This window comes from Alexandromys fortis, unplaced genomic scaffold (assembly GCF_014885135.2).
Source record: "Alexandromys fortis isolate MF-2015 unplaced genomic scaffold, M_Fortis_MF-2015_v1.1 scaffold_314, whole genome shotgun sequence".
Taxonomy (NCBI): Eukaryota; Metazoa; Chordata; class Mammalia; order Rodentia; family Cricetidae; genus Alexandromys; species Alexandromys fortis.
The window spans coordinates 332,017-356,554 of NW_026068248.1; the positions used below are offsets into that span (position 1 = coordinate 332,017).

The 24,538-nt window shown below is 44.2% G+C and overlaps 2 protein-coding genes across 4 annotated transcripts; both read right to left on the reverse strand.

Moving 5' to 3' along the window:
* Positions 1 to 545: 545 nt before the first annotated feature.
* LOC126494090 (immunoglobulin superfamily member 1) lies at positions 546 to 9,115 on the reverse strand. 3 transcript variants are annotated; one of them, XM_050131312.1, is made up of 13 exons: positions 8,525 to 9,113; positions 8,089 to 8,215; positions 6,075 to 6,145; positions 5,949 to 5,981; positions 5,291 to 5,581; positions 4,807 to 5,085; positions 3,955 to 4,242; positions 2,911 to 3,198; positions 2,438 to 2,725; positions 2,013 to 2,300; positions 1,605 to 1,883; positions 1,076 to 1,199; positions 546 to 924 (listed from the first exon to the last, which is right to left on the reverse strand). In XM_050131312.1, exons 1-13 carry the CDS (start codon positions 8,838 to 8,840, stop codon positions 789 to 791), a joined length of 2,808 nt encoding a protein of 935 aa, XP_049987269.1. In that variant the 5' UTR covers positions 8,841 to 9,113; the 3' UTR covers positions 546 to 788. The 3 variants fall into 3 exon arrangements, with proteins under 3 accessions (XP_049987269.1, XP_049987268.1, XP_049987270.1); XM_050131311.1 differs by having other exon boundaries at positions 6,075 to 6,178; XM_050131313.1 differs by lacking the exon at positions 1,076 to 1,199 and having other exon boundaries at positions 6,075 to 6,178; positions 8,525 to 9,115.
* Positions 9,116 to 10,964: 1,849 nt separating this feature from the next.
* Positions 10,965 to 15,883, reverse strand: LOC126494092 (immunoglobulin superfamily member 1-like). The gene is made up of 5 exons (XM_050131314.1): positions 15,756 to 15,883; positions 13,305 to 13,427; positions 13,129 to 13,155; positions 12,484 to 12,765; positions 10,965 to 12,201 (listed from the first exon to the last, which is right to left on the reverse strand). Exons 2-5 carry the CDS (start codon positions 13,342 to 13,344, stop codon positions 11,852 to 11,854), a joined length of 699 nt encoding a protein of 232 aa, XP_049987271.1. The 5' UTR covers positions 13,345 to 13,427; positions 15,756 to 15,883; the 3' UTR covers positions 10,965 to 11,851.
* Positions 15,884 to 24,538: the final 8,655 nt, after the last annotated feature.

Here is a 24,538-nt window from a genome sequence, read left to right on the forward strand (position 1 = left end):
CTGCTTCCTCACTTCCAGAAATCCCACCACCAGAGACCAAGACGTGGAGAAATGGAACTTTCTTTACAGGGGGTAAAATATCAGGTTTTATTAATTTATTCATAATCACTATGGAATTGGTGAATACTACATGGTTGCTAAAAAGTGTCACAAGACATATTTTGCCAGTTTCAAAGTTCTATAGAGGATCAGATCCTCTTTTTGTAAGCCTCTGAACCTGAAAGTAACATAGAGGAAAAAAATCAGTGAACTTCGCTGTTTGTTCTTCTCATGTTTAACCTAAACAGAACATTGTCATTCAGGGACAGGATGGAGGGGCAGAAGAACACCACGTTCAGTGCCCATATTTAAAATTAAGTTGCGAAGTGGTATTTGGGTGACCTCTCATCCTCCTCCTCCACCACTAAATCCATGAACTGCTCCTAACAGGAAAAGGAGTTCTCTTATCATTTCTGGTAAGTCATAAGTAGGAAACAGAACCAAAGAAGACCACTACCATGTTTTTTTTTTTTTTTTGCAGTTAAATAGTGAATACTCTCTTTATTCAGAAGAATATGGGTTGGGTAGGATTCCATGCACCAGTCCCACAGTACAGTGAGGCGTTTGGGGGTAGAGGAAACAGCTCGACCTAGTAGAGCTTGCCACTCCAAGAATCCCCTTGACCCCACTCAGGTGGTTAGAGGTCAAGAATCAGGAAATGCTGCTGCATTCCAGGGGAACCAAGTTGGATTTCCAGGTCTCTGCAGGTAAAAGAAAGGAGAGGAAGGCTCTTGTAAAGGAGAAGGTAATTATATTGGGACCATCACTTCCACTGAGATTCCCGGAGAGGCAGATGAAGGAGAACTGGTGGTGGTGCCTGCTTCTCCTTCTTGGTTGCACTCTTCAAGGACTACGGTCTGGTCCCTTCCATCTGTCTCAGAGCCCCTATAAAAAGAAAACAGATAGAAAACTAATAGGAGAGGACAGCTTCTGAAAACGGATAGGAGGGTGGAGCTCAGAAGCCAGAAAAGTAACTGGATCGTGGATTTTTCCAGCGGCACTCCATTTCTGGAATTGAGCTGAGATGAATGTTTACCTAGTTCGAAGTCGAGGCCACTTCTTCCACTCTACAGCTAGCACTATCCCCAAGGCTACCACAACCACCACAATCAGGGTGCTTCGGACAATGTTACCCACAGTGCACTCTTGAGCAACAGGCCCTGTGGTGTATAAATAAGCAGAATCAGAACTTAGCACATCAACGTTCTGTTTAATACTATGTTGTCCTCTCACTCTTACCTCTTCAGAGTCACTATGCAAGCCAAGTACTGAGCGGTCGGTGGGCTGATCAGTTGAGGCACATATGCTGAGACACCCAGACCTCCTTTCTGGCAGACAGGGAGGCCTTAGACGCATCTATGCCGTATCTCTGAGTATACCTGAAGGCCTACCTCTGCCTCATCTTTACAAGATCTATGATGTATTTGAGGGCTCCAATTCCATATACTTCCCATCTCCTAATTTGACCTATCTTTGTGGCGGATGTCCTTGAGGTCTCAGGAACATCACAGCAGGAACTTGCATGGGGCGGGGCGGCGGGGGGGGGGAGGAGATAACCCACTCACCTGCTGCTCCAACCAGCTCCACGGCATCACTGGGCTCTGACCAGATGTTGGGGTGGTCCTGCAGACGGTAGCTGCAGCTGTAGTTTCCAATGCCTTTCCCTTCCAGGTTGTTGATGATAAAGTCTCCATCCTCCGAGAACTGTTGGGGTGCTTCTTCTCCATCATGCTCCAGCACAAATTCAACTCCTGGTAGGGGTCCTCGGCACTGAAGGGTGATGTCCTTCCCTAGTTTGAACACAGTGCTGGGCCAGGCTGACAGAGAGGGCTTAGGGGGCTTATCTGCAAGCAAAACGAGAACATGAAGTCAAAAGAAGTGGCCCCAAACCCAGCCATCTCTTGTATGGCTCTTAAGTCTTAAAAGCCTAAAACCTCCAAAATCTAAATGCTTACTGGGTTTCAGAACCTTACCGGTTACCCAGATCTCTAGAGAGTTGCTATGGTTTGAAGCCACAAGGGGAGCAGAATCCAGATAATAAACACAGCTGTAGACACCAGAATCTTGATCCCTCACCACTGGCATCCAGAAGTCAGCTCTGTACCCACTTGGCCTCTGCTGCTGTAACGGTTGTTGGTTCCCCTCTTTCAAAAGGACAAACGTTGAATCTGGCAGCTCCCCTTGACATTGAAGAGTCACATTTTCTCCAGGGGCTACCATGGGGCCAGGTTGAACTAACAGGCTGGGTTTAGGGAGTAAACCTGTAAGAAATTAACAGCTGGTCAGAGAGAAGCCATTTTAGAGCACATTTCTCCCTGACCTCCCCTAGTCTCCCATGAACCAGTCAATCTGATCCTTTCTACACTACAATACCCAGTCCACAGTCTAATGCCCTTACCTGTGACCATGAGTTCCAGCGTGTTGCTAGGCTGTATCTTGATAGAGCTAATCCAGTCCGGGTGGTAACAGCAGCTATAACGACCTATGCTTCCACCAGAAATATTAGTGATAGGGAATGCTCCTTCATTGCTGGTGGACCCCCAAAGCTGCATTGAAGTGGCTTTTCCTTCTTTGTGCAAAATGTACCCAACTCCACGGACTGGTCCTTGGCACCAGAGAGTAACATTTTGTCCCATAGTAACCACAGAACTAGGCTCAGCAGACAACCATGGTCTGGGGAATGTATCTAGAAAGAACAAAGATGAATAAGGTCTAAGTATGCATGCAACCTTGTTGCCCCCACACCATGGTAATTGATTTTCCTTGAATCCCCTCCATATTTTGGGTAAGCCCTTCTAGAAGAGAATAACCTCCTTAGTTCCTACTCTAACTGATCCTATCCCAACCCTGTTTTATTTTGTCTGTCCTTACCAGTCACCCAGATCATAAGGGGTGTACTAGGGTACGAGCCCCTGTTGGACATGGTTGTCTCATAGTAGATACAGCTGTAGTTCCCAGAGTCCTCTGCTCCAACAGTGTGGAGGAGGAAGTCAACTGAGGTCCCCGAAGCACTCTGGAACTGTATGGGAGCATGGGTCCCCTCCTCTAAGAGGGCAAACCTCATGGCCTGGAAAATTCCTTGGCAGCGCAGTGTCACACTCTTCCCGGGAAGCACGACAGGGCCAGGTTGTGCCAAGAGAGTAGGTTTGGGATAGAATTCTAAAAGGAAAGAGATCATAATATAAGAGAAGACCGTGCCCCACATTCTGCAAATATCCTTTATAATGTTGTTAGGGTAGATGATGTATGTTTGGTGTAGAAAATTAGAGAATGCAATAAAAAACTAATGAAGAAAACATAATTTTCTAAGCTCAAATATAACTATTTTTCAACTTATATTTTAACCCATGACTATGTCCTTGGAGCTGAGACTGTTTATATAACTGAGACCCCTCTATACTCAGAGTGGGAGAGTAGGGTATGTTTATATTGTAAACGCTTTCCTATGACGTTAAACACCCTTTGAAATGATCATTTGTAATGGCTGTCTAACGAGCAACTGGCATTTCAAGGTTTTCTCCTATTTCTCTGAGGGTCATCCAGCCCACCAATCCCTGACAACTCACTTCAAGAAAAATCAGATACTGAACTCAAAGTTGAAGGCCAAGCCTAAAAGGACCATCTCAGTAAGCGGGTGACTTGAGCTTGGTTCTTGGATTGGCTACCCCTATCTACCTCACTTCTTTCTTCAGAGGCAAATTTCTATGCCCCCCTCCCCACTCCTTTGTCTTTTCTTCTTGCGATGATAACATGAGCAGCTGTCCTCTGTGGACAGTTCATCTTGTGCTGAGCTTTATCCCAAGCACATTCTCTCTGTCCTTTGGAGAACACATTTCTTCCCCTCCCACCGGCAGTCCCTCCAATCACTCTCCTGGGGTCAATTCTACCTCCACCAAGATTTTCCCCGCCCCTAACCTGTCACAATGAGCTCCACTGGGTCACTGGGCTCAGACCAGATGGAAAAGTCATAATAACGGCAGCTATAGTTTCCTCCGTCACCAATGCCCACTGAAATGATCAGAAAGTTAGCTGCACTAGACCCCGGCTTTCCCCAGGCTGGGTCGCTGGATGCAATTTCAGTATCATCCTTGTAAAGAATAAAGCTCATGTGCTCATGAGAGGTGGAACAATTGAAAGTCACTCGGGCACCAGGAGCGACTACAGGGCTGGCCCATGTCTTGAAGAAAGGCTTGGGGTATGTTTCTAGAAGAGAAAAACAAAACATTACAAAACCAAATCAAGAAAACAGAAAATAAATACAGCAAATGTTGGTTTGGGGAAGCTGATCTCTATATGCATTTTCATAAATAGATGCATTAATGATTTTGTTTGTTTTTACAGGCATCCCCCATCCAGTCCTTTTTTGCCTCTAGAGGAATCTGAATCCTCACTGTCACTGGAACAGGCGAGGGAGGCAATGGAAGGGGTAAAGTTTCTTGGGACTCTATTAGCTAGTTCTCAGTTTGCCTATCCGGATAAGAGAAGAAATAGTACCTATTTCACCTCTCTTCAAGATTTCCTCTATAGTTAAATGAGGTAATCAATGGGAAAATAATCAGAAAAATTAAATCACCCTCCACAAACCCAAGCTATTAATAACAATTATGGCTATTAATATCGTGCAGCCAGAGGCCCTGGCACTCCCAGCGCCACGCCTGCCTGGCCCTAAGATTGGACACAGGCTCCTAGTACCAGCAGCGAAGTTTGTCGTGGTGTCCCACAGGCACTTTCCGCCCCTCCTCCCTCACACACCCCTTTCATCTCTACCTTTTATGACAAGCTCCAGGGGCTCACTGGGCTCAGACCACTTGAAGGGCTGCATTTGGGTGTGTGTGCGGCAGCTGTAATTGCCCTGGTCTTTCTCCTCCATTCTTTGAATTGTAAAGAAGGCTTCTCTTCCAACAGCACCAAGTTGCTGGACAGGTTCCTGCTCTCCCTTCTTAAACAGAGCAAACCCTAAACCCTCCAGCCATCCTTTGCACCGGATCTGCAGTTCCTGGCCCCGGACTGGGAGGGAAGCCGAAATGACAGGTTTGGGAAGGATGTCTAGAAAATGGGATGGCAAGGGAATCAAAAGTTTGAAAGTGTCCAAGATGGGAAGCTCAGAGTTACTTTCTCTACAAAGAAACGAAATGCATCCTGACTAGTCCCGAGTTCCCAAATTGGTCTCCAATCACTTTTCCTCGCCCCTCCCCCATTCTCTCCTCCCAGCAGCACTGAGGTCCCAGGAGGATTCTCTGCCTTCGCTTACCTGTTCCTACTAGTTCAAGTGCTTCACTAGGCTCCGACACAGCCATCTCCTCCCATGAATGGCAATGGTAACTCCCGGTGTGACTGTGGGTCAGGGCGCCAAGGGGGAAGGCAGCCCGGACCTGCTCCGAGGCAGGGCGAGTTGCAATCCACCCGGTCCCGTCCTTCAGTAACACAAACTCCTTTGTTGAGCCAGAAGGGCTTCTGCACCAGAGGGTTAAGTTCGTCCACGGGGCCAGAGGGAAGTTCGTTTCTGCCCACAGTTCAGGCTTAGGAGTTGGCATGATTACTTCTAGAAACAGCAGAGTTAATGAAGCCATCCTCCTGGTATTCCCCTTCTCTTGAAGCCCCTACCCAGATTCCCCCCTCCCCTTCAAACAAAATCTTTTCTTTCCTAGCTTGCTTCTTTCTTCAGGTGCTGGGGAAAGGAGAAGCTGATGTCTCAGCTGAGCCTCCCAAAAAATGCAGGAGCCTGAAGAAAATTTCACAGGCAGGAACACAGAGCTGGAGGCTGAATTTTGCCAGGAGCTCTAACAAGTGCCCCTTCCTGGCCCTTCCCTCCCAACGAGTCACTCCCTGGGCACTGACACTGACACTCTGTAGTTATTTCGGATCTCCAGAAAGGAATGTCCCAGTCTGGAGCAGCGAAAAAAACTCACCAATCTCTTCTGCCCGTGCCCCAGTGCACAGTCCTGCAAAAGAAGCCATGGTCAGGCTCTGCCCCCTCCTCACCACGACTGCCCCCAGTGTGCTGCCAGGACCGTGCCCCAACACTTTGGACTCACCACAGCAAAGAAGAGCCATGAGTACGATGAGCATGGCGATCCCTTGAGCTGTGCCCAACAACCAGGCTTCTCTAACGAGACCAGAAACGAGATGAGAGGAGTTGCTGGGATTAGGGAGAGGGCGGAGAGAAGGGGGCGGCAATTTATGTCATTGGCTTATTCAGTACCCAATAGGGACGGGGTATGGTCAGGATACTGGGATATAATCTTTTCTGACACTGATGACTTTTCTTCTTGAGGGCCCAACCACCTCCAAACGAACCCCTTGTGCTTTCATAGCCTACATGCCCCTCATCGCTGCCCCTCCCCCAGGAGATATTTTTTGTCAGTTTCCCATGACCTCTGGTTAGGTTGTTGCAGCGAATGATATGTCAGATGGGTAAATGCTTTTGTATCTCGAGTTCCTGGAACCCCTGGAGCTCAGCAGCTCTGGGTGGTTGGGGGTGGGGGTGGAAAGAGCAACCTTGAGTGTTTCTCAGTCATCAAGTTTAAGTTTGGAAGCAGTTGTTCCTATGGCAGGACTGGTCTTCAGACTGACCTGCCTCACCTGCCTTTGTTATGGAAGGGTTGCCTAGGCAGCCTTGCTGAATTACTAGAGGACTGCCTGCCCATGCTGAACTAAGCCTGTCAGAGAGTGGAATCTCTCTCCCACTAACTCGATTGTGATTACAAATGTGTAGCGCCATTGTGGGACTCTGCCTCCTGTACAATTGGGAGGTATAAAACCAACATCCAATTGACTGCTTTTTTTTTTTTAGGAAACAGTGACCATCGTCAGCCTTTTCCTAGTCAGAAAACAATTTTTCAAGCTGCTTTCTATGAAATTTGCGTTCTGATCTTATTCTTTGATGCAATTGTCTTGGAGTAGGGTAGAACACATGAAGATGTGTATGTATATGTGTGTGTGTGTGTATGTGTGTGTGCGTGTGTAAAACCTGCTAGGAGGTTAGCCTAGAGCACATGGAACTTAGGGTAGAATCTATAGAATAGTACAATTTGACCTCGCTGAAACTGTTTGAAAACTCCAATGGTGTTCTTTTATATTTTATTTTGTTGTGTTTTCCAGAAACCATAAGTTGCTCTCCACTTGCTGCCCTGACACTCTATCTCTCAGATCTCAGTGGAAAAAACAGACACACAGTCATAGTGATCATCCATTGTGTGTGAAATTTCTCAGACTCACAAAGGTGGAAGAAGGGAGTGCCCAGAAGTAGAGGACGGAGGGAAGTGGGCAAAACATTCAGGTGGTAAGGCCTCTACTGGTCAAGATCTATCATTTCTCTCTCTCTCTTTACCAACTGAAAGAGCCTTAAGAATCTCATGGGGATTAAGGAGAGAGATCAATGGTCCAAAGGACACTGAGGAATCAAAAGGCAGGAAGATCTATTGAGCTGCTTTCAGGTCAGAGGAAAGAGTCCAATTCTGAGGCTCCATCTGTTGTCTTATCAAATGCCTATCCAGGCTAAAACTATATTCTAAGGATACTCTGCACAGACAATAGGAGTCTAGAGTAACAGAAAAAGTCATTTCTAAAGAACCTAGAATGAGCCCAAATATTCACTCTTGTCATTGAAAATTGAAGGGGGCAGTAAAGTGGCAAAAACAAGATGGGAATTAGACAACCTGGAAGACAGAAGAACACAGATTCTTACAAGAATGTATGTTCACACCATATGGGTGGGAAGACATTGATGATGTCTCAAGGACAGACTTGTTTAAGAGGAGATGTGGGCACTGTAGGAGGTATAGAGGTCAGGGAGCATGTTTCTGATTATTTCTGTAGCCTCTGAAAACTATACTTGACTCCACTTTGTGGCTTGGGAAATAAGTTCTCTGTGAAGTGGAAGAGAAAGAGATGGAAGGAGAATATCTTGACTGTAATCCTAGAGGCTGAAGAAAAACCTAAGAGTTCGTCCCTGTGACTTATTGCAACTGGGTAGTGGCCCATTCTGGAGACTAGGGGAGCACAGAATCAGCTAGCTTAGGAAACAACAGACAGGGAAAAGACAGTTACCTGTATCTCAATCTCCGACACTTCCACCGTATCCATATCACTAGGAACAGCAAGGAGATAAGCTGGACAAATAAGGACATCCTGAACACTTCATTTATAAAGGAATTCCAGGTGAGGAAGCCTGTGACTAGAGAAGACCAGAAGCAAAAGCCATGATGGGGATAAGGGCAGCCAGATCAATTCATGGTGGGGGAAGGGTGCTGGTTACTGAGAACACTCCTATTTAGAAGCTTGAGCTAGATGTGCCCGTCCTTTCCATGAAGTCTGCAGAATACTCTGCTTGCTACTTGGAATTACTGTAGAATACCCAAGGGAAGTGTGCCTAGACCCCTGGGTCCTGACTTCATGCCCTCACTCCCCTTCCCGTATATTTCTGGGCACTATTTTAGGATTCCAGGATATGGAAATATATTCCCATGAGAAGTAATCCTCTCACCTCTTGGCCGCGCCAACTTCAGAGGTTTGCTGTGATCTGAGCAGATTTCGGTGTGTGTCTCAATACGAAAGATGCAACTGTAGGTACCTGTGCCTTTCCCTTCAATGTTAGTGACAATGAAGTCTCCATTTACTGAGAATTTTTGGAATGTTGCTTTTTCTTCCCAATCCACAGAAAACTCGAGGACTGGATGAAATACTCGGCACTGCAAGGTGATGATCTTTCCTATATTGAACATGGAACTGGGCCAAGCTGAAAGGGAGGGTTTGGGGGGCTTATCTGAAACCAATCCAGAGACCACAGTTAGAAGCGACATTGAGCTCAGCACCCTTTCTCCTGCGAAATGTTTTTGGGCTTCTGTTTCTTTTCACTTACATTTGATTAATGACTCCAAGCCTTGTGTGTTTAGAGTTCTTCCCCCCTCTCCATGGTTCTCTAAACACTACTAGTTCCTACTCTCAACCAGGAAGACCTTGTACCTGTAAGATCTCCCTGGCTTGAAGGAAAATATTTTTTTTCATGAGTCACAGTGGGGATGGGTAGTACCAAGAGGTAAGACTTAAAGTAAATCCTTGGAGAGAAGGTCCCTAGAGGATGTAAAAGTCCTATACCACTTTCCTAGTGTTTTCTTTTTAGCTCATAGCTCTAGGACAGTGCAAGACACACTAGAACCACCACAGAGCACAGTAAAAGCAAACGATAAAAGCAAACAGATGACGACAACATTAAAGCCAGTTGGTATCACTTGCCTACAGCCATCAGCTCCACAGTATTGTATGTTTCCATCTTAATGGACGTCTTCCAGTTTAGAAAATACAGGCAGCTATAGATGCCAGCATCCTTGTTGGTCACATTCGTGAGAAAGAATGAATTGTTGCCATTGTTGCTGGTGCCATCCAGAATCTCAAGGGGTCCTTCTCCATTCTTATAGAGGGCAAGCCCCACTCCATCCATTAGTCCTTGACATGTCAGGCTTACAGTTTGACCCATATGAATCACAGGACTGGGTTGAACAAGTAGCCAGGTCTTGGGAAAAGTTTCTAGGACGAGACCCAAAATACAAATAGCTAATAGTAGAACTTTCCCCTCCTTCCAATACTTAGGGCTATTTTCCTCCTCTGTCTTCCAGTTTGCACTTTTCAAATCCCCCACTAAACTGAAGAAATTCTGCCCCCCCCACTATTAGTCCTGACCAAATGAATAGGTACAAGGAGGCAGAGGGAATCAGACAAAGCTTTGTGACCTGATCCATAGCAAACCCCTGTCTTACCAGTCACCCAAACTTTCAGGATATCACTAAGCAGTGAGCCTCTGTATGACGCATCATAGTAAAAACAGAGGTAATGCCCTGTATCCGGGATCTTCAGAGACTTGAAGTAGAAATACGCCTCATTTTGTACTGCCTTCTTGTAGTAAGAAGATTTCTTCAAGCCTTCCAACCTCATTAAAGCAAATGTCATTCCATATATTGGCCCTTGGCACCTGAAACTCACGCTTTCTCCAGGTGCCAGGATGGGCCCAGGATGGACTGTTAGAGTTGGTTTGGGGTAGAGACCTAGAAAGGGAAGAGACCCTTAAGTTACAGTTTGGCCAATTCTTCCCTGGTCTATTTTTATTCTCCTAGTTTCTTTGGACAAAAGTTCCAATTTGAATGTAACCTTCCCTCCTTCTTTTTCCTTAGATTTACACCTCCTTGCGTATGTAATCGACGTTAAGTTACTGATAGCCTTTCCCTCTTAACTGACTCTATTAGCTCCACTGTGAGCTCAGCCAGGTACAGGTGCTTGCCTCGGGGGACTGTCTACATTCATAATGCCCTGTATCTTTAGGTCTCAGAAATGACAAGTATAGTTCTTCCCACAGCCAGAAAATCCACACCTCAAAAATGACTTTGATTCCATCATGTGAAGCAAAACTTTCCCTGAAATATTAATGAGAACATCTGAACACATTAATCTCACCTTAAACCCTTACTTCCAACACTCAAAACATGCAGCTGGAGGAGGTCAATAGGGGGATTTGGGGCAATAACTCAGTAAGCCAGTGAGATCTGGTAAGGCAGCCCACCCTCATTTCCATGGACTGTTTTACTACAACAGTTTGTAGCATTAAAATTCAGCTCTACAAGACTCCATCTTATTCCCCACTCAAATCCCAGGCACACCAATTCATCCACTATGGAAGGATTATTCCTGTCATATACTCATAGGAGCTTTTCAGATGTGTCATGAATCATACCAGTCTAGATGTATTGGGTGTAAAGAATATTAAGTCCCTGCCAGAATAACACTAACAGACAAGTGGAAAATACTAGTGAACACGAATTGCAGAAGTATGTGTTTGTGGGCTCTACGTTGAATGGGTATATGTACAACAGGCATCAATATATACCAGTTAAACCGTCCTTTGTCCTTTGATCCTCAGGAAAAAGCTATATTAATAGAATTATTATCTACCATTTATTGAGAACTTATATGCCAGGCACTGTACATGTTATTTAGGTAAATCCTCACAACAACCCTGTGAGGTAGGCATTATTCTTATACCAATTTTGTAGATTATTAAATTGAAGCCCAGAGTGGCATTATACAGTAGATTGGACAGATACGGTTATCCTGTGACAGGATGGAGAAAACCAAAGCTCAGAGAAGGGGCAGGACTTGCTCGACATCACAGAGGGAAGCAGTGTCACAGGTGGTACTAGCAATTCAGGTACTTTCTGTAGCATCACAATTTCCCTAGATCTATGTTGCCTGAGTGGGAATTACATAAATATAGACAATTCCACCTGGAATCATCTAGGGCATGGGGTAGAGGAGTTGAAGCTGGAGTGTGTGACTGGAGGAGTTGCCTTCTGTGTTTGGAGTGTGGTACTGCCTTTACTGGCTCTATTGATGTGGGACAAAGTAATCTTTCAAGCCGTTTCTAAAATATAAAATATCACTTTCTTTGTCATCTGCTTATTTTTCATCAAGGAGAACGGTGATTCATTATATTTCACACACTTAAATATAATAATCACAAATGCACTTAAACTTTTAAGGAATCAATTTCAAGACTATACTAGCAATGCCTGGCACATATTAGGTGCTCAATAAATATTGGATGAATGAGTGAATGAATGACAATCCACAAGTAAACGACAATAAGCCTGTGATAAGATGAAGCTACTGAATAGATGGCTAGGCTCACAAACAGGCCAAAGGATTATCTGCTTTAAAGCATATGTGATTCTAAGTTAGAGCTCAGGAAAATGTCAAATGACTACCTCATCAACCTTGCAGGGCCTAGAAACTGGCTTAGGTAAGTAATTTCAAAATCTTTTGCTCAACCAGCCATGATCCCAGGGATAATAATTGTCAGATGCCAGCAGCCATGGCCACACCCACCTGCCACCACCAACTTCAGGGGGTTGCTGGGCTCTGACCACAGAGTGGGGAGCATCTGGTAATGAGTGCGGCAGAGGTAAATCCCTTCTTTCTCAGGTGCCAATTTGTCAATGGAGAATATGGACATTGTCCCAGTTGGGACTTGGTAATCTACGGGCTCTGTGTTTCCCTCTTTAAACAGCACAAATACTAAATCCTGAATCCATCCATCGCAGAGGATGTTAGCATTGCATCCAGGAAGAGGAGGCGTCTTTGCCTGGATCCAGAAGATGGGTTTAGGAAGTTGGCCTGTAAGGAAAGAATGAACTGATATGAGTTAGAACAAGGAGACTGCAGGACAGGAGACTTTGAATGTAGAGGAGCCTTCCTCGAACAAGCCTTCTTTGCCCCACCCTTCCAGAGTAGCATCCTCTCTGTGCACTGTCTGACCCCAAGTAGGCACTTGGTGCTATCTGTGGCGTACACACATGCATGGATTTGAAATAACATCAACAAACCCTTTTCTAGGATGACAATTTTGGGTCCCAAATGTGGGAAAGACTTCTTGAGCATCAAACTTTGCCATCTCACCTGGTGATTGCAACTCTAGAACGTTACTGGGCTTTGACCAGCCTTTCTCCTTCCAGTAGTAGCATTGATAAACACCTGTAGTAGACTCACAAAGGGCCCCTATGAAGAATGACACTTGGAAGGTCTTGTAAGAAGAACGAGTCCAGGTCATGTGTGTGTTATCCTTCATCAGCAGGAACTTGCTGGACACCTGAGAGGGGCTTCTGCACCAAAGCGTGAGGTTGTTCCAGGGGGCATGGGGGTGGTTGGATTCTATCCACAGCTCTGGTTGAGGCTCCACTGCTGTCATTCACCCAAATCACAAAGATAGCAGCAGTCAGTCTTCTCCTTCCCACAAAGTGCCCCACAGCATGCCTCAAAACTGTCTCTAACCCACCCAGATGCTACCTTTTGCCTTCCTGTGGGAGTGGGAGTGTCTGCTCATATAAGGGTTTGGGACAGAGATGCTAGGGCATTTGTTCAAAGGATCCAAATAAGCTGGGGAATAAGCTGCCTTCTAATGAGAGATAAAGCACTTCATAGTTCTTGGGAAAGTAAGTCATGATGGAAGAGGCTCTGATTTCCAAGCAGCCCAACCTGGCTTGGGTATCTCAAGGCCATGCAGACAGGCCAGCTCTTTCTAGTCTCAGGCAGAAAAGCACTTACCCATTGAGGCCACACCCAGACTGAGCCCTGGAAAGAGAAAATGGTAAAGGGGAGACTGTTCTTCATGCTGCCCTCTCCAACCTCAAGAATCTCCCCTGCCTCCCACCAGGAGACTGCTCACAAGAGCAGAGTCACTATACAGAGTCACTTGCTTCTCACCCCTTCCTTGTACTTACAAATGCAACCGAGCAATACATTGAAGGTCCGGAGCATCATGGCCTGTCTAGGGCTGTGGGGCCTCTGGTGCAGGATGTGTACTGCGAGTCTTGAAGGCTTTGCTTCTTAAAAGATAGTAGAATCTAAAAGAAGAAATTGTGTTGCTCAGGGATGAGTTCTGCTCTTTCAGATCGAGGGGAGATCATTGCATTGCTCTTGACAACCTTCCATTCCACTGGTTCACAGGATCCTAGCTTGTTAATAAGGCCACTTGTCGCTTTCCTCGCCTTGATCCTTTTCCTCACTTCCCCATTTCTCCACTCAAGATCTGTTCCTGGGATCCACGAAGTTGTTTTTGCTGAAATGTTTATTTGTCCCTGAGATTTCAAAGGCACAGAAGATGCCCTTAAACAAGTCTGAAGAAATCCTACAGAGTGGGGAAGGTGGAACCTGTGAATACTCACCTTTTAGATCCTTTGATCAGATATCTGCCTGCATGTGCATGCACGCAAGTGTACACACGAGCGCGTGCCTGTGCTTGCGCGCACACACACACACACACACACAGCTGAATCTTCCAACAGCTTAATAAGGAAGGAATTACCGCTGCCCCCATTTTGTTGCTGAGGCAAATGGAGTTTAGAAAGGATACATAATTTGCTAAAAGTCAAAATGTTAAATCAAAAATTAAAGTTCATGTTTAACTCCAAGGTTGACAATGTCCAGAGGCAGCACATGCCCTCACCTCCACCTTCATCTTCCATCATCGCCCCCCACATCACAAAGACTGCTTCCTCTAAGGAGTGCTTCTGATATACTCTTGTCCCTTAACCCCAAAGCTTAATACCCTATTTTGAGTCCTTTAATCCAGCTGCCTCGGCAAAGTAGTTAACAAAAGTGTAAACTATCCCACTTTAGAGTTTGCCCTTAGCGTCTAAGTGGCTTGTTCACTACTGCTGAAGAAAATGGGATTGTTTGAATTTTAAGGATCACAAAGAGGTCTTTTCATTTCCCCAGAAGTCACTACCAACCACAGGTACTCCATATACATGAGGTGAATCTTCTCCCCTCTGGCTGCAAAGTAACCTTTGCCAAGGGAAGGTGTGCTCTCACAGCACAAACACAGGCGAATTCGCCCCTATGAAATCTGTACTCAGATGGAATCCCTGCTTTATCTCAGCTGTTTGGCCTTAGCTCCTCAGAGTGAGGTATAGGTAGCTTCCCCAAGAGAGAAAAAGAATGACTTTGTTTTTGTAAACTTACCATAGACTGATAGCCTCTAATATGGTCTAGTACTGACAGTGTACAAAATGGAGGAGCAGAAAGACACATTTTCAAAACACCCGGGAGATAGACATCAAGTTGACACTGAGAGAGTCAAGTAGGGCCCTGTTTTTCATTTACTTGTATTGAAGGATACTTAATTTGCTGGCTCTGAACTTTTCTTATGTTAAGTGGGGGAATAATATATACCTAACATTGTTGTTTTGGATTACAGAAAACCTATGTACAGTGCCAGGCATGTGGTGTACATTTCATGCAAACAGGTGTATTTCCTCCCATTTTTTTTAAAAGAGAGGTATACGTTTGGCATAGGACCCTAATGAGACTCTTCCCATCTCAATTCCTAGAACCTCCTGTCCCCAATTTTCTCGGCGCCAGACCAGCTTGGATACCACCCTGTTGCACTGTTTCCCCTTGGGGCATTGGGCCAGGATCTAGTTGGGGGAAGCTCGGTTCTTTGCCAAGGCAACCTGGGATTGCACCCAGGAAATGCCATCTGAGAATCCAGCCTTACCACATGGACATCAGGGCCTTTCCTCTTGGTATCTGGAGTGAGTCAGAAAAGCTGAATTTCTCAGCATGGCTGACCACTCCTCAATCAGTTGTGGATTTTTTTTTTTTTAAATAGGTACCGTATCGCTTCAGCCAACATGAAGAATCTTATGCCCAGGAGCTTGGGAACGACCCTGAGGTTCAAAATTGGCCACGCCCATTTTGCCCTTTCACCCCACCCCCAACTTAGGCAGTTGAGGCTGTTTTTTAATGATTCCCTCATACTCTACCCCATTCACTTTCCCCACCATTAGGCAGCCCCGCAGTGTTTTCGAGGGTGAGAGATCCGAAATATCTAATGGCTAGCCCCCTTCATAGCTTTAAAGGCTCCAGAAATCACAGGGTTTGGGCTCCGCAGCGTGCCGGGTACAAGCTTTGCTTGGGGTTTGGAGGGAAGACTGAGAAAGGAAAGAGGATGTATCCACATTGCCCAGAGGTTCTCATCGGAGGCGGGGCTGGGATTGGGGAGAGAAGGAGAAAGGCAGGGATGAAGCGGGTGGAAGGAAAGACTGGGGAGCAATTTAATTTACAGCAATTAATCACATCAGGGGGGCTCTTTCGGGGTTTTGTTTAGGATTTGTGGCCAGTAATTAATCTTTAGCCACTGGACTATGCGCTCATTTGCAAGTACTTACGGTAGTTGAAGGCCCGCTCCGAGGTTGGAGATTCTCCAGAGAGCTCCTCCAGACGCAGCGAACTGCCCGGCGTGGGAAGAGCTGCCTAAGGACTGCCTCTCGGGCCCCGAGCCACGCCTCCCTCTCTCCGCCACCCGCCCGCCTTCCCGCCCCAGCCTCCTCCCCTCCCTCGCCAGGCTCACAAACCCACCTACACCAACTGCCTAGCACCTGCAGTCCTCTGACGAACAGAATTGGAAAGCCCCTCCCAGCTCCCCGCCTCTCTCCCTACTCCCTGCAGAGGTTGCCCTAGCTGGAGTTAGGCCCCTGCCCCCTGCCTGTCGCTCAGAGCTTCATCTGGTCACTGTATCCTGGAGGGGAGAGGGCCAGCTCCCAAGACAGCTGAAGCTGTAGATCCACTTCACCAGCTCCCCAGTGCTTTTTAAAGCGATCTCTGGTTTTCCTCTGCTCCTTAAATGTCTTCATGCATGCATAAATGTCTACACAATAGTTGAGACTCCTACTGTGTGCACTTGTTGGCCCATGCCCTGGATATTTCTAACCTTCACAGCGATAATATCACTCTCGATATTACTGATGAGGAAACTGGCTCTTTCGGAGGGTTAGTAACTTGCACAATCTTCAAAGTCCAGTTTGGGAGAAACGCCCAGGCTTTACAGACATGCACTTTCAGATTTTAGTTCAGGTTCTACATTTAGCAGCTGTGTGAGTGATCCCAAGCAAGTAAGTTAAATTCTCCAAGGACCACTTTCCCTGTATTTTAAACAAAATAGTAGAGCCCACTTTGCAGGGCCTTAATGGGTAACTCAAATAAATTGTTAAGTAACACAAGCCTGGCACGCACTAAATTCTCAACAAGTGCTGTGTCTGTGGCCACTACCACGTCTACTACTGTTGCTAATCTGTAAATCCCTCCTCAGCTGCCTTAGGGCAATATGACTTTGAGGATATAGAGGCTTTTGGATTTTTGGTTGACTACAAAGGATTTTTCAGATTTTATTTTGTGTGTGCAATGTGTAAGAGACAGGGATGGAGCATTACCATGCCATGACAATTGTCAAAGAACATGTGTGGAGGGTGGAGGATTTCAGGGGGTCTGTCCACAGCTCCCAACTTGTTGAATGAAGCAGGGTCTCTCCTGTTGTATCCATCACTGTACAGCTTATCCTAGGCCAACTGGCATTAAAGCTTCTGGATAATTCTCTTTTTCCCCTCCCCTCCAATCTCACTGTGGGTATACTGGGATTATAAACTTACACCACCCACATAGCTTTTAACGTGGGTTCTGGGAACTGAAAGTCAAGTCATTAGTCTTATGCAGAAAGAACTGAACCACCCATGTGTCCTCATGAAGGATTTAACAAAAAAAGATAATTACGGGTGAGACACTAACGCTGTTGACATGTAATATGTAATGAGATTAAAGTATGGCAACCAATGGGCTCACTGAACAATTGATAAGAAATAGCCAGAGTTTCCTTCATATGTATTTTACATTCATAGGGTATCTTAAATTACCTATTGGAAATCCACTTAATCCAAAAAAGAACTATGTGAAAAACAGACTTGTCTTTTAATGAAGGCATTTAAATATTATTGCTTCATGAAACAGGCGATGACGGTCGCCATTTCCTGGCATTCTTAGATCGCACTCCGCATTTCCCACTGCAGATTGTGTGGAATGATTAGTCATATAAATATAAATATGCACTTCTAGGCAAGCTATCTAACCTCTCTGAGCATTATTTTTCTTATCTGAAAAGTGGAGAAAATAATTGAGCTTACTACTATACAAGATTGTGTATAGGATTGAATGAAATCTCCCCTGGCAAGCACTACCTAGGTTCAGGAGCACAGCAAGCAGCCTTTAATTTGACCTGTGCTCGCCACGTAGCTCTTTGTGGCAGCCATTGTTCTATTCTCTGACCATCCAGGGAGATGTTCCTCTTACAGAGTCTGTAGTCTAAGCATAACTCATGTTAGAGAATGAGTAGGAAGTGACAGAGGAGCGCTGGGAATCTGAGTGTAGTGCACATGAGAAGAGCAGCAACTTGGGCGTGTTCTGAGAAGTGTAAGGAGCTTGCTATTACTTTGTGCCTCAACTAGGGCACTTGTTGCAGGGAAGACAGAGACCAAAGGTTTTGAACACTTGAAGAGACAAAACTGGACAAATAGGGTGTTGTTTGGAGCATGGTAATGACCATTGCTATCTGTGAGACTGGAAACACCAGGTCAATATGCTTTGGAGACAATTATCCTTGGCTGGCTTGGAACTCACTGTGTAGACTACTTTGGCCTGGAACTCACAGTGATCTGAGCCCTCCTGCCTCCCAAGTGCTGAAATTAAAAGCCTAGGCCAACCGCACCCAGCCTGACCATGGAAAATTTTCAAATACTATGATGGCACTGAATATCAGTTTTAACTCATTTAATTCCCACAGCTACACAAGGGAGTAACGATCATTGAGAACCCCAATTTACAGACTAGGAAACTGAAAACACAGATAGTAAGCAAAGTGTCTAAAGTTCAGTAACAGAGTTGGAATTCAAACCAAGGCAGACTGTGTCCAGAGTTCCATATTCTTAACCATTACCTTATGGCACTTGCATATCAAACAACTAGAATGACAAAAACAAACTAACTCTTTTTTTTAAATACATAGGTGGGAAAGTACAGTATAACTTATAAAATCACCAATCAAATGCACGGCTAATAATGTGGGAAGAAAATAATGTGTTGCTCCTAGCCCTCTGCAAGTCCCTGGGCAGAAGCTTATACTCTTGGACCAGCATCCTGAATTTAAAGGCCAGAATCACCCCCATCTGGCTGGGGCAGCCTGAGAAGATCCTGGAGATGCATGGGTGAGAATACCATTCACTCGAGCCTTTTGCTCTGGGACACTATGGAGTTTTGAAAACGCTTATTATTCAGGCTTCCTAGAAGCCCCTCATTCAGACCAAGGCTGTCAAATGAGATGCCAGGAACTCTGTCTCTAGGCTATCTCATAGGTTTTGAACCCAGAAGCCTGCAGAAGGAGAAGCATTCTCTGGCTGACCTCCCTGAAGAAACATCAAGTGGCCCAGCATTATAAAACTAGCAGGAGAAGACAACAGGGCCTGAGGGGTGGGAGAGGAGGGATGGAGACTGGGTACCTTAACATTGACTGCTGGGCCTTTTCCAGCAGGAATCTAATCTATGGCTTTGTGCCTGTGAATCTCTCTCTCTCTCTCTCTCTCTCTCTCTCTCTCTCTCTCTCTCTCTCTCTCTCTCTCTTCCTTTCCCTTTCCTCAAGAAACTTAGAGCTTTTTTTTTCTCATGTTTATTACTCTGAAATCAGCAGTTGTTAAATAACTCTTCTTTCAGGGATTGGGTTGAGAATGACCAACTGGCAGTTAATGTCTAGGCTGGCACGGGAGCTCACACCCAGTTTTTTTTTTTTTTCTTCTCAGAAGTGCTGAAACTAGAAAGTATTTTTGACCCATCCTGCTCCTCGCTTCCAGACCTTGAGCACTGGGACTAGAAGAGAGGTCTGTCTGCAGAAACTTCAGAGTCCTTTCTTTGGAGTTCCTAGGGATTCCAAGGTACTGGAAAACACCTGACTATATTGGGCACATCTTAAGGATGTTAAAATAGGGAGTATAATGTGCAGGGGCAGATTTGAGAGACACTGCTTCTGAGCTACGGAGGTCGAGGGGCTAGAACAAAGAAAAGAGACTATTTCACACAGCGGTATTGAGGGGTGGACAAGAAGCTTTAAGGAGCAAATCATAAAGGGTCCTAGGCTGGCTTTGCAGGGATTCTGTATAATCAAGTTTTGGATAAGATGATGATGTCCTTTTGTTGCTGTTTCTTGTTGAACAAATTGCTCTTATATTCACTATCCCAAATAGGAGAGGCACATAGGGCAAAATGCCTCTTCACAGGGATACACTTAAGCTTGCCAACATGCATGAACAACAAATGAGTTCATCTTATCTCAACCCTGCACTCAGTGGCCTGGTAGTGATAGTTTTAAATGTGTCGTAGTCAAAGGATTTTAAACATGGAAGATATCAGAGGAGAGACTCCATCCTATCCCATCCCACCCTACCCCGCTTTATCTCATCTCACCCTGAGAACTCTTCTTGAATATTTATTACAAAAATCAAGCTTCTTCCAGGGTTATGTTTTATGACAGTAAATCCCACTTTCCAACAAAAACTTTTTCACCATACCCCCAATATTGATAGTTTTCATACACTCCCAGGGAAGTTATGAGCTGCCCTTTCCATGTTTCCCTTCATTGTGGTGGTAAGCCACCTGAAGAATGTGTAAGATCAACAGAAATTTCCCTCATATTCAAAGGTCGAAGATGTGTTTCAGCCACAACCGTCCCAACTCCCCAGACAATCAGAGCTGCCATTCTTTTCTGGGGTGGAGAGGAACTATTGTGCAGATGACACCATCAGGTGAGAATTTCAGAACAGCCAGGACACCTAATCAGAGAGGACAGTCTCCAGCAGTAAGAGCCGGTGAGGAGTTAGGCTTTGCAGTTGAGAAGAGATTGGTAGAGAAATGTTGGGGTGAACTAACAGAGCCCAGATTTCAACATATCCTGTGTCAAATATTTCCATTATTTAGGGCAAAGAGTCAGCAGAGAAAGCTGTAACTGAGGGCGCTTCCAGGACCATGCAAACAATCGTATAGAATAAATAAAATGCAAACAATGACATCAAACTGAAACTTGCCTAATCCAGGACCTAATTGCAAGCCATGTGGCATCAGATAGACGCTTACATTATCAGACTACTAGGTAGTGCGAACCATGTACCATGCTACTGTGATTGTGGGGGTGAAGTGAGCTGAAGGTTTAACAGCAAATGAAAGGAAAATAAACAAATGAGCAACTTGTTCAACGGGTGCACAGAACAAATACTATTTGGTCTTGCTCCAGTATCACAGAGCCACAAGATTTTGCTTGATCCACTTACCGTTCCCCACAACGTAACCTCCTGGCATCACCCAACGCCTTTCTGCGTATTTGAAGAACAGTGTGCATCTGCGTCTGAGTACATTATGGGTGGGAGAGCATTAATGCAAAGACAGTCATGAAATACAGGGGGTGTTTTCAGGCTGGCCTGGAAATGTTTTCATAGCTGTCTTTCCTGAAGACAAAGAGCCTCCACCCCACTGTGGGCAGCCAGACAGAAATGGTGCCAGAAGTTAGTCTGACCCAGGCAGGATGCTTGATAATGCTGTTGCCACGGAAGCAATTTGTGCTTCAGAGTCAGCCTTACCTCCAGTGTGTCAAAATGACAGGCATTTTTCTGACGGTGGCTAGGGAATGAGAGGGGGGATGCCACTTAAGATGCAAGACTTGGCTTTTCTCTTTACTTCTAATCACTTGTCCAGAGGAAAGCGTGGAAGTCAACAATTCGGTTCTTTTATCTCATTTGTTGTATGACTAAACAATTACATAATTGAAGCTAAATAGAGATGTCTAATTTGCAAGAGCCATGGAGATTAAAAATCTAAAAGCATCACTGCAACATAACCCACTGTTTATATGTTGTTTCTGAAAATATTATTTTACAGACAATATTTCAATGTTCAAAATTTTTCCCAAGGAAACAATTTTCCTCTTATTCATCCTCCTCCTCTCTCCCCCTTTTTCTCTCCCAAGTCTTACTATATTGTCCAGCCTCGTCTTGAACCCAAGATTTTCTGCCTTGGCCTTCCAAGTGCTACTATTACATGTATCTGTCACAGTGCCAGGCTCAAAAGTAAGGAAATTTTCTAAAATATTTATGTTACATTGACAGACACAAAAAGGACTTTCTGTAAAATAAATCTGTGAATTTTAGATAGTAGATGGCATTTAAATTGACAATAGATTATTCTTTTTGTCTAATCTATAAGATTTTGCTGACTCATGTTGCTCACCCTGAATTATCTTGCTTTATCTTTCTATATTAACTCATCCACTATTTTGTATCCCTTCATATGTTTTTTAAAAAATTTTCTGTTCCTATGTAATATATTAAATATACACACATGCACAACTATGTATGTATGCACTGATATAGGTATATATGCAAAACCATAAACACTTACTGTAATTGAGTGAAATGTAAAACTTGTAAATGTAAATATTGCACATTTTACATGATTTCTTCCAATCACCCTAAATAAAATGCAATTAATCATAATAACAATATCTAAAATCCTATTAAAACATGTAGCTTTATAGGCAAATTTAGTCACTTAGCTCATGGTACACCTTTTCTTTGGGCATGAGCTGCTTTCAGAAAAGTCAGTGGTTCAAATTTTTTTTTTTACTGAAAAAAAAATGCCTTCAAGTAACCTTGACTGTCTCAGACATTTCTTGGAAATGGAATATTAAAAAATAGATAGGTAAAAAGTAAATAAATTAGCACACACAAAAATAAGGACACTAAATAGCTGAATGCATAAATACAGCAAGAAAGAAGCATTACATTGTACAAATAAACAGACACGGAAACAAATATGCACACAAAATGAGCCTTAGTGCTCCACAATGCTCGGCTTTTGCCTGACTGAACTACGCAGAATAGTTCAATGAAACAACTAGGAGCATTAGAGTTATAAACGGTGAGCAGAGCTCACCAAAATGTTCCAGCATTTGTTGAAAGGGATTTTGACTTTGTGTCAGAGGGTTTGAATTTCAGCCCTGGCAGAACTGCTTACTAACTGTGCAATCGTGTGACATTTGGCAAGCAACGGGAAGTTATTTGAGTCTCCATCTCCTCATCAGTGAAATGAGTATTCAATAACTATGAGCTAAGTCTGAATATAGAACTCTGTTTGCTACAACTCAATCATGCTCTATCTACCTCTTTCCTGTGGTATCTAGCATTTCTTTTGGTGAAGGGTGTAGGCAGGACAACGAATGAGAGGGTGAAACCTAAATGGCGCTCCAATGGACACCTACACAAGCACAAGACTCACAGCACGATCTTTTTGAGAAAAAGAAACCCTATTCAGCTTGATCATGCCCATGTATTACAGACAGATGACATGTGTTCAAAATTACAAACCAGGGCTGGGAATGTGGCTCGGTGGAACAATGTGAAGTCGGCAGGTACAAGGCGCTGATGCGATCATCCGGAACAACAGAAGAAAAGTCACAAAGCTTATGTTCCAGGGAGACATTCGTCAACATTTACTGCAAAGAATAATAGAATGCAAAGCATGGTAAGCTTTGACAAACAGTGCTTCAGACAAGAACAAGACACAATGGAAGCATAGAAGAGGAAAAGTGTTTACTTCTGATTGACAACACTGAAGACAACATTTCATTCAAATCCCCCAGTCTCAAGCATTCTTATCACTGGACACGAGGAAGGCATCTGTAAGTTCCCTATTCCAAAACACCTTCCTTATCCATTTGATGCCTCCTGGACATTCTGCCATATAATTGATATCTTTAGAAAGTATGGTAGCATGTGGTATATGACGAGAGTACCTGAAAATGAGACCGGGGATATGGACTAAAGCCAGGCCATTAAGAAATAGGTGAGCCAAACAGCATTTTTTTTTTAAAAAAAAATTATACTTCTGCCAAATTGAACAGCCAGGCCATAATCTAGATCCATGAGCAATGTTTCTCACCAAGCAGAAAATGTCCCTCTCCAGCTTCTAATACTAGCCCTGACGTTAGTTATGCTATCCTGGTCACAGATCCTTAGGGACAGGGCACAGAGGCCACTTTCTAAGCCGACAGTCCACCTGTCCCTCTAATTCAAGCTTCTCATAGTTCAGGTTTCTGTTTCAAAGGAAAACAAAAACGGGAGATGGCGCAGTTTACACATTGGCTTCCTCATAATTAAACATTCATGTATGACAATTTTAGTCCTTTGCAGAGCCCTGGTAATTCGAAAGTCAGGGTCTTACGTGCCAATGTATCCACACAGATAACTTTTAATGGGGTTCCTAGGAGCATAGTTTTAGAGGGGAAATAGTGTGTAAGGAGAAGAAAAACAAAATTAGTTCTTGTGAATGCAAATGCAAAAGGTGATTTCATCAGATTCTCATATGAATTCTCAGAAATACTCAGAATTGTTATGGAAAATTGGTTTAAGCACCTGATGAGATTTGCCTAATAAAAATCAGAACAGGTGCTGGGTGCCCCTATACTTGAAACAGTTAAAACTAGCCTTCAGTGCTTCCAGGGCCTTAGTGCTTGGAGGTCTTAAGCAAACAGGACTTATTCACCTGTGCATTTACAAAATAATATTTATTGTACAGATACTTTGCTTTCTCATTTTGGGGACACATCAGTGAAGAACATGGAAAACTCTCACCTATTAGTCAACACACACTTTTATATATCAGTATAGATATATCCAATGTTTTGATATAAGAAGGTACTCAGTTCTATTACTAAAGAAATACAACTAAGTTTTGCTGCAGTTTTTATGGCAATCTGATATGTTTAATAACGACCAAGATTGGTTTGGATGTCCACCACTCTGAGTAGACATTTGAGTGTCTCTGTCTTCATTCCTTTCCTTGAGTCCCTTTATTACAAATCCAGTAGACAAGAAAAAGAATTGTGGAGGTGGAAAATACATGGAATTACATATTTTAAAAGTAGTAGAAGAAAAGTTTTGTTCAAGACATTAACCTGCCTTTTGATTAGTTATGTGACCTTTATTACAGAATTTTTTCTTGTAATTTTAAAATAAGATCCCACAAAACTCATAGCGATACAATCAACTGGGGAAATTGTAGTGCCAAGAAAAGCTACACTGTGATTGTT

What these genes read in the sequence shown, in the direction of transcription:
- LOC126494090 (XM_050131311.1), bottom strand. Translation starts at nt 8,840, where the DNA reads ATGTCGCTTCTAACTGTGGTCTCTGGATTGGTTTCAGATAAGCCCCCC. An exon ending in CATGGCTCTTCTTTGCTGTG is followed by an intron (nt 5,982 to 6,074) that starts GTGAGTCCAAAG and finishes CTTCTTTTGCAG; the next exon opens with GACTGTGCACTGGGGCACGG. An exon ending in CCTTATGATCTGGGTGACTG is followed by an intron (nt 2,726 to 2,910) that starts GTAAGGACAGAC and finishes TGTTCTTTCTAG; the next exon opens with ATACATTCCCCAGACCATGG.
- LOC126494092 (XM_050131314.1), bottom strand. Translation starts at nt 13,344, where the DNA reads ATGATGCTCCGGACCTTCAATGTATTGCTCGGTTGCATTT. An exon ending in TGTATTGCTCGGTTGCATTT is followed by an intron (nt 13,156 to 13,304) that starts GTAAGTACAAGG and finishes TTCTCTTTCCAG; the next exon opens with GGCTCAGTCTGGGTGTGGCC. An exon ending in TCTAGAGTTGCAATCACCAG is followed by an intron (nt 12,202 to 12,483) that starts GTGAGATGGCAA and finishes CTTTCCTTACAG; the next exon opens with GCCAACTTCCTAAACCCATC.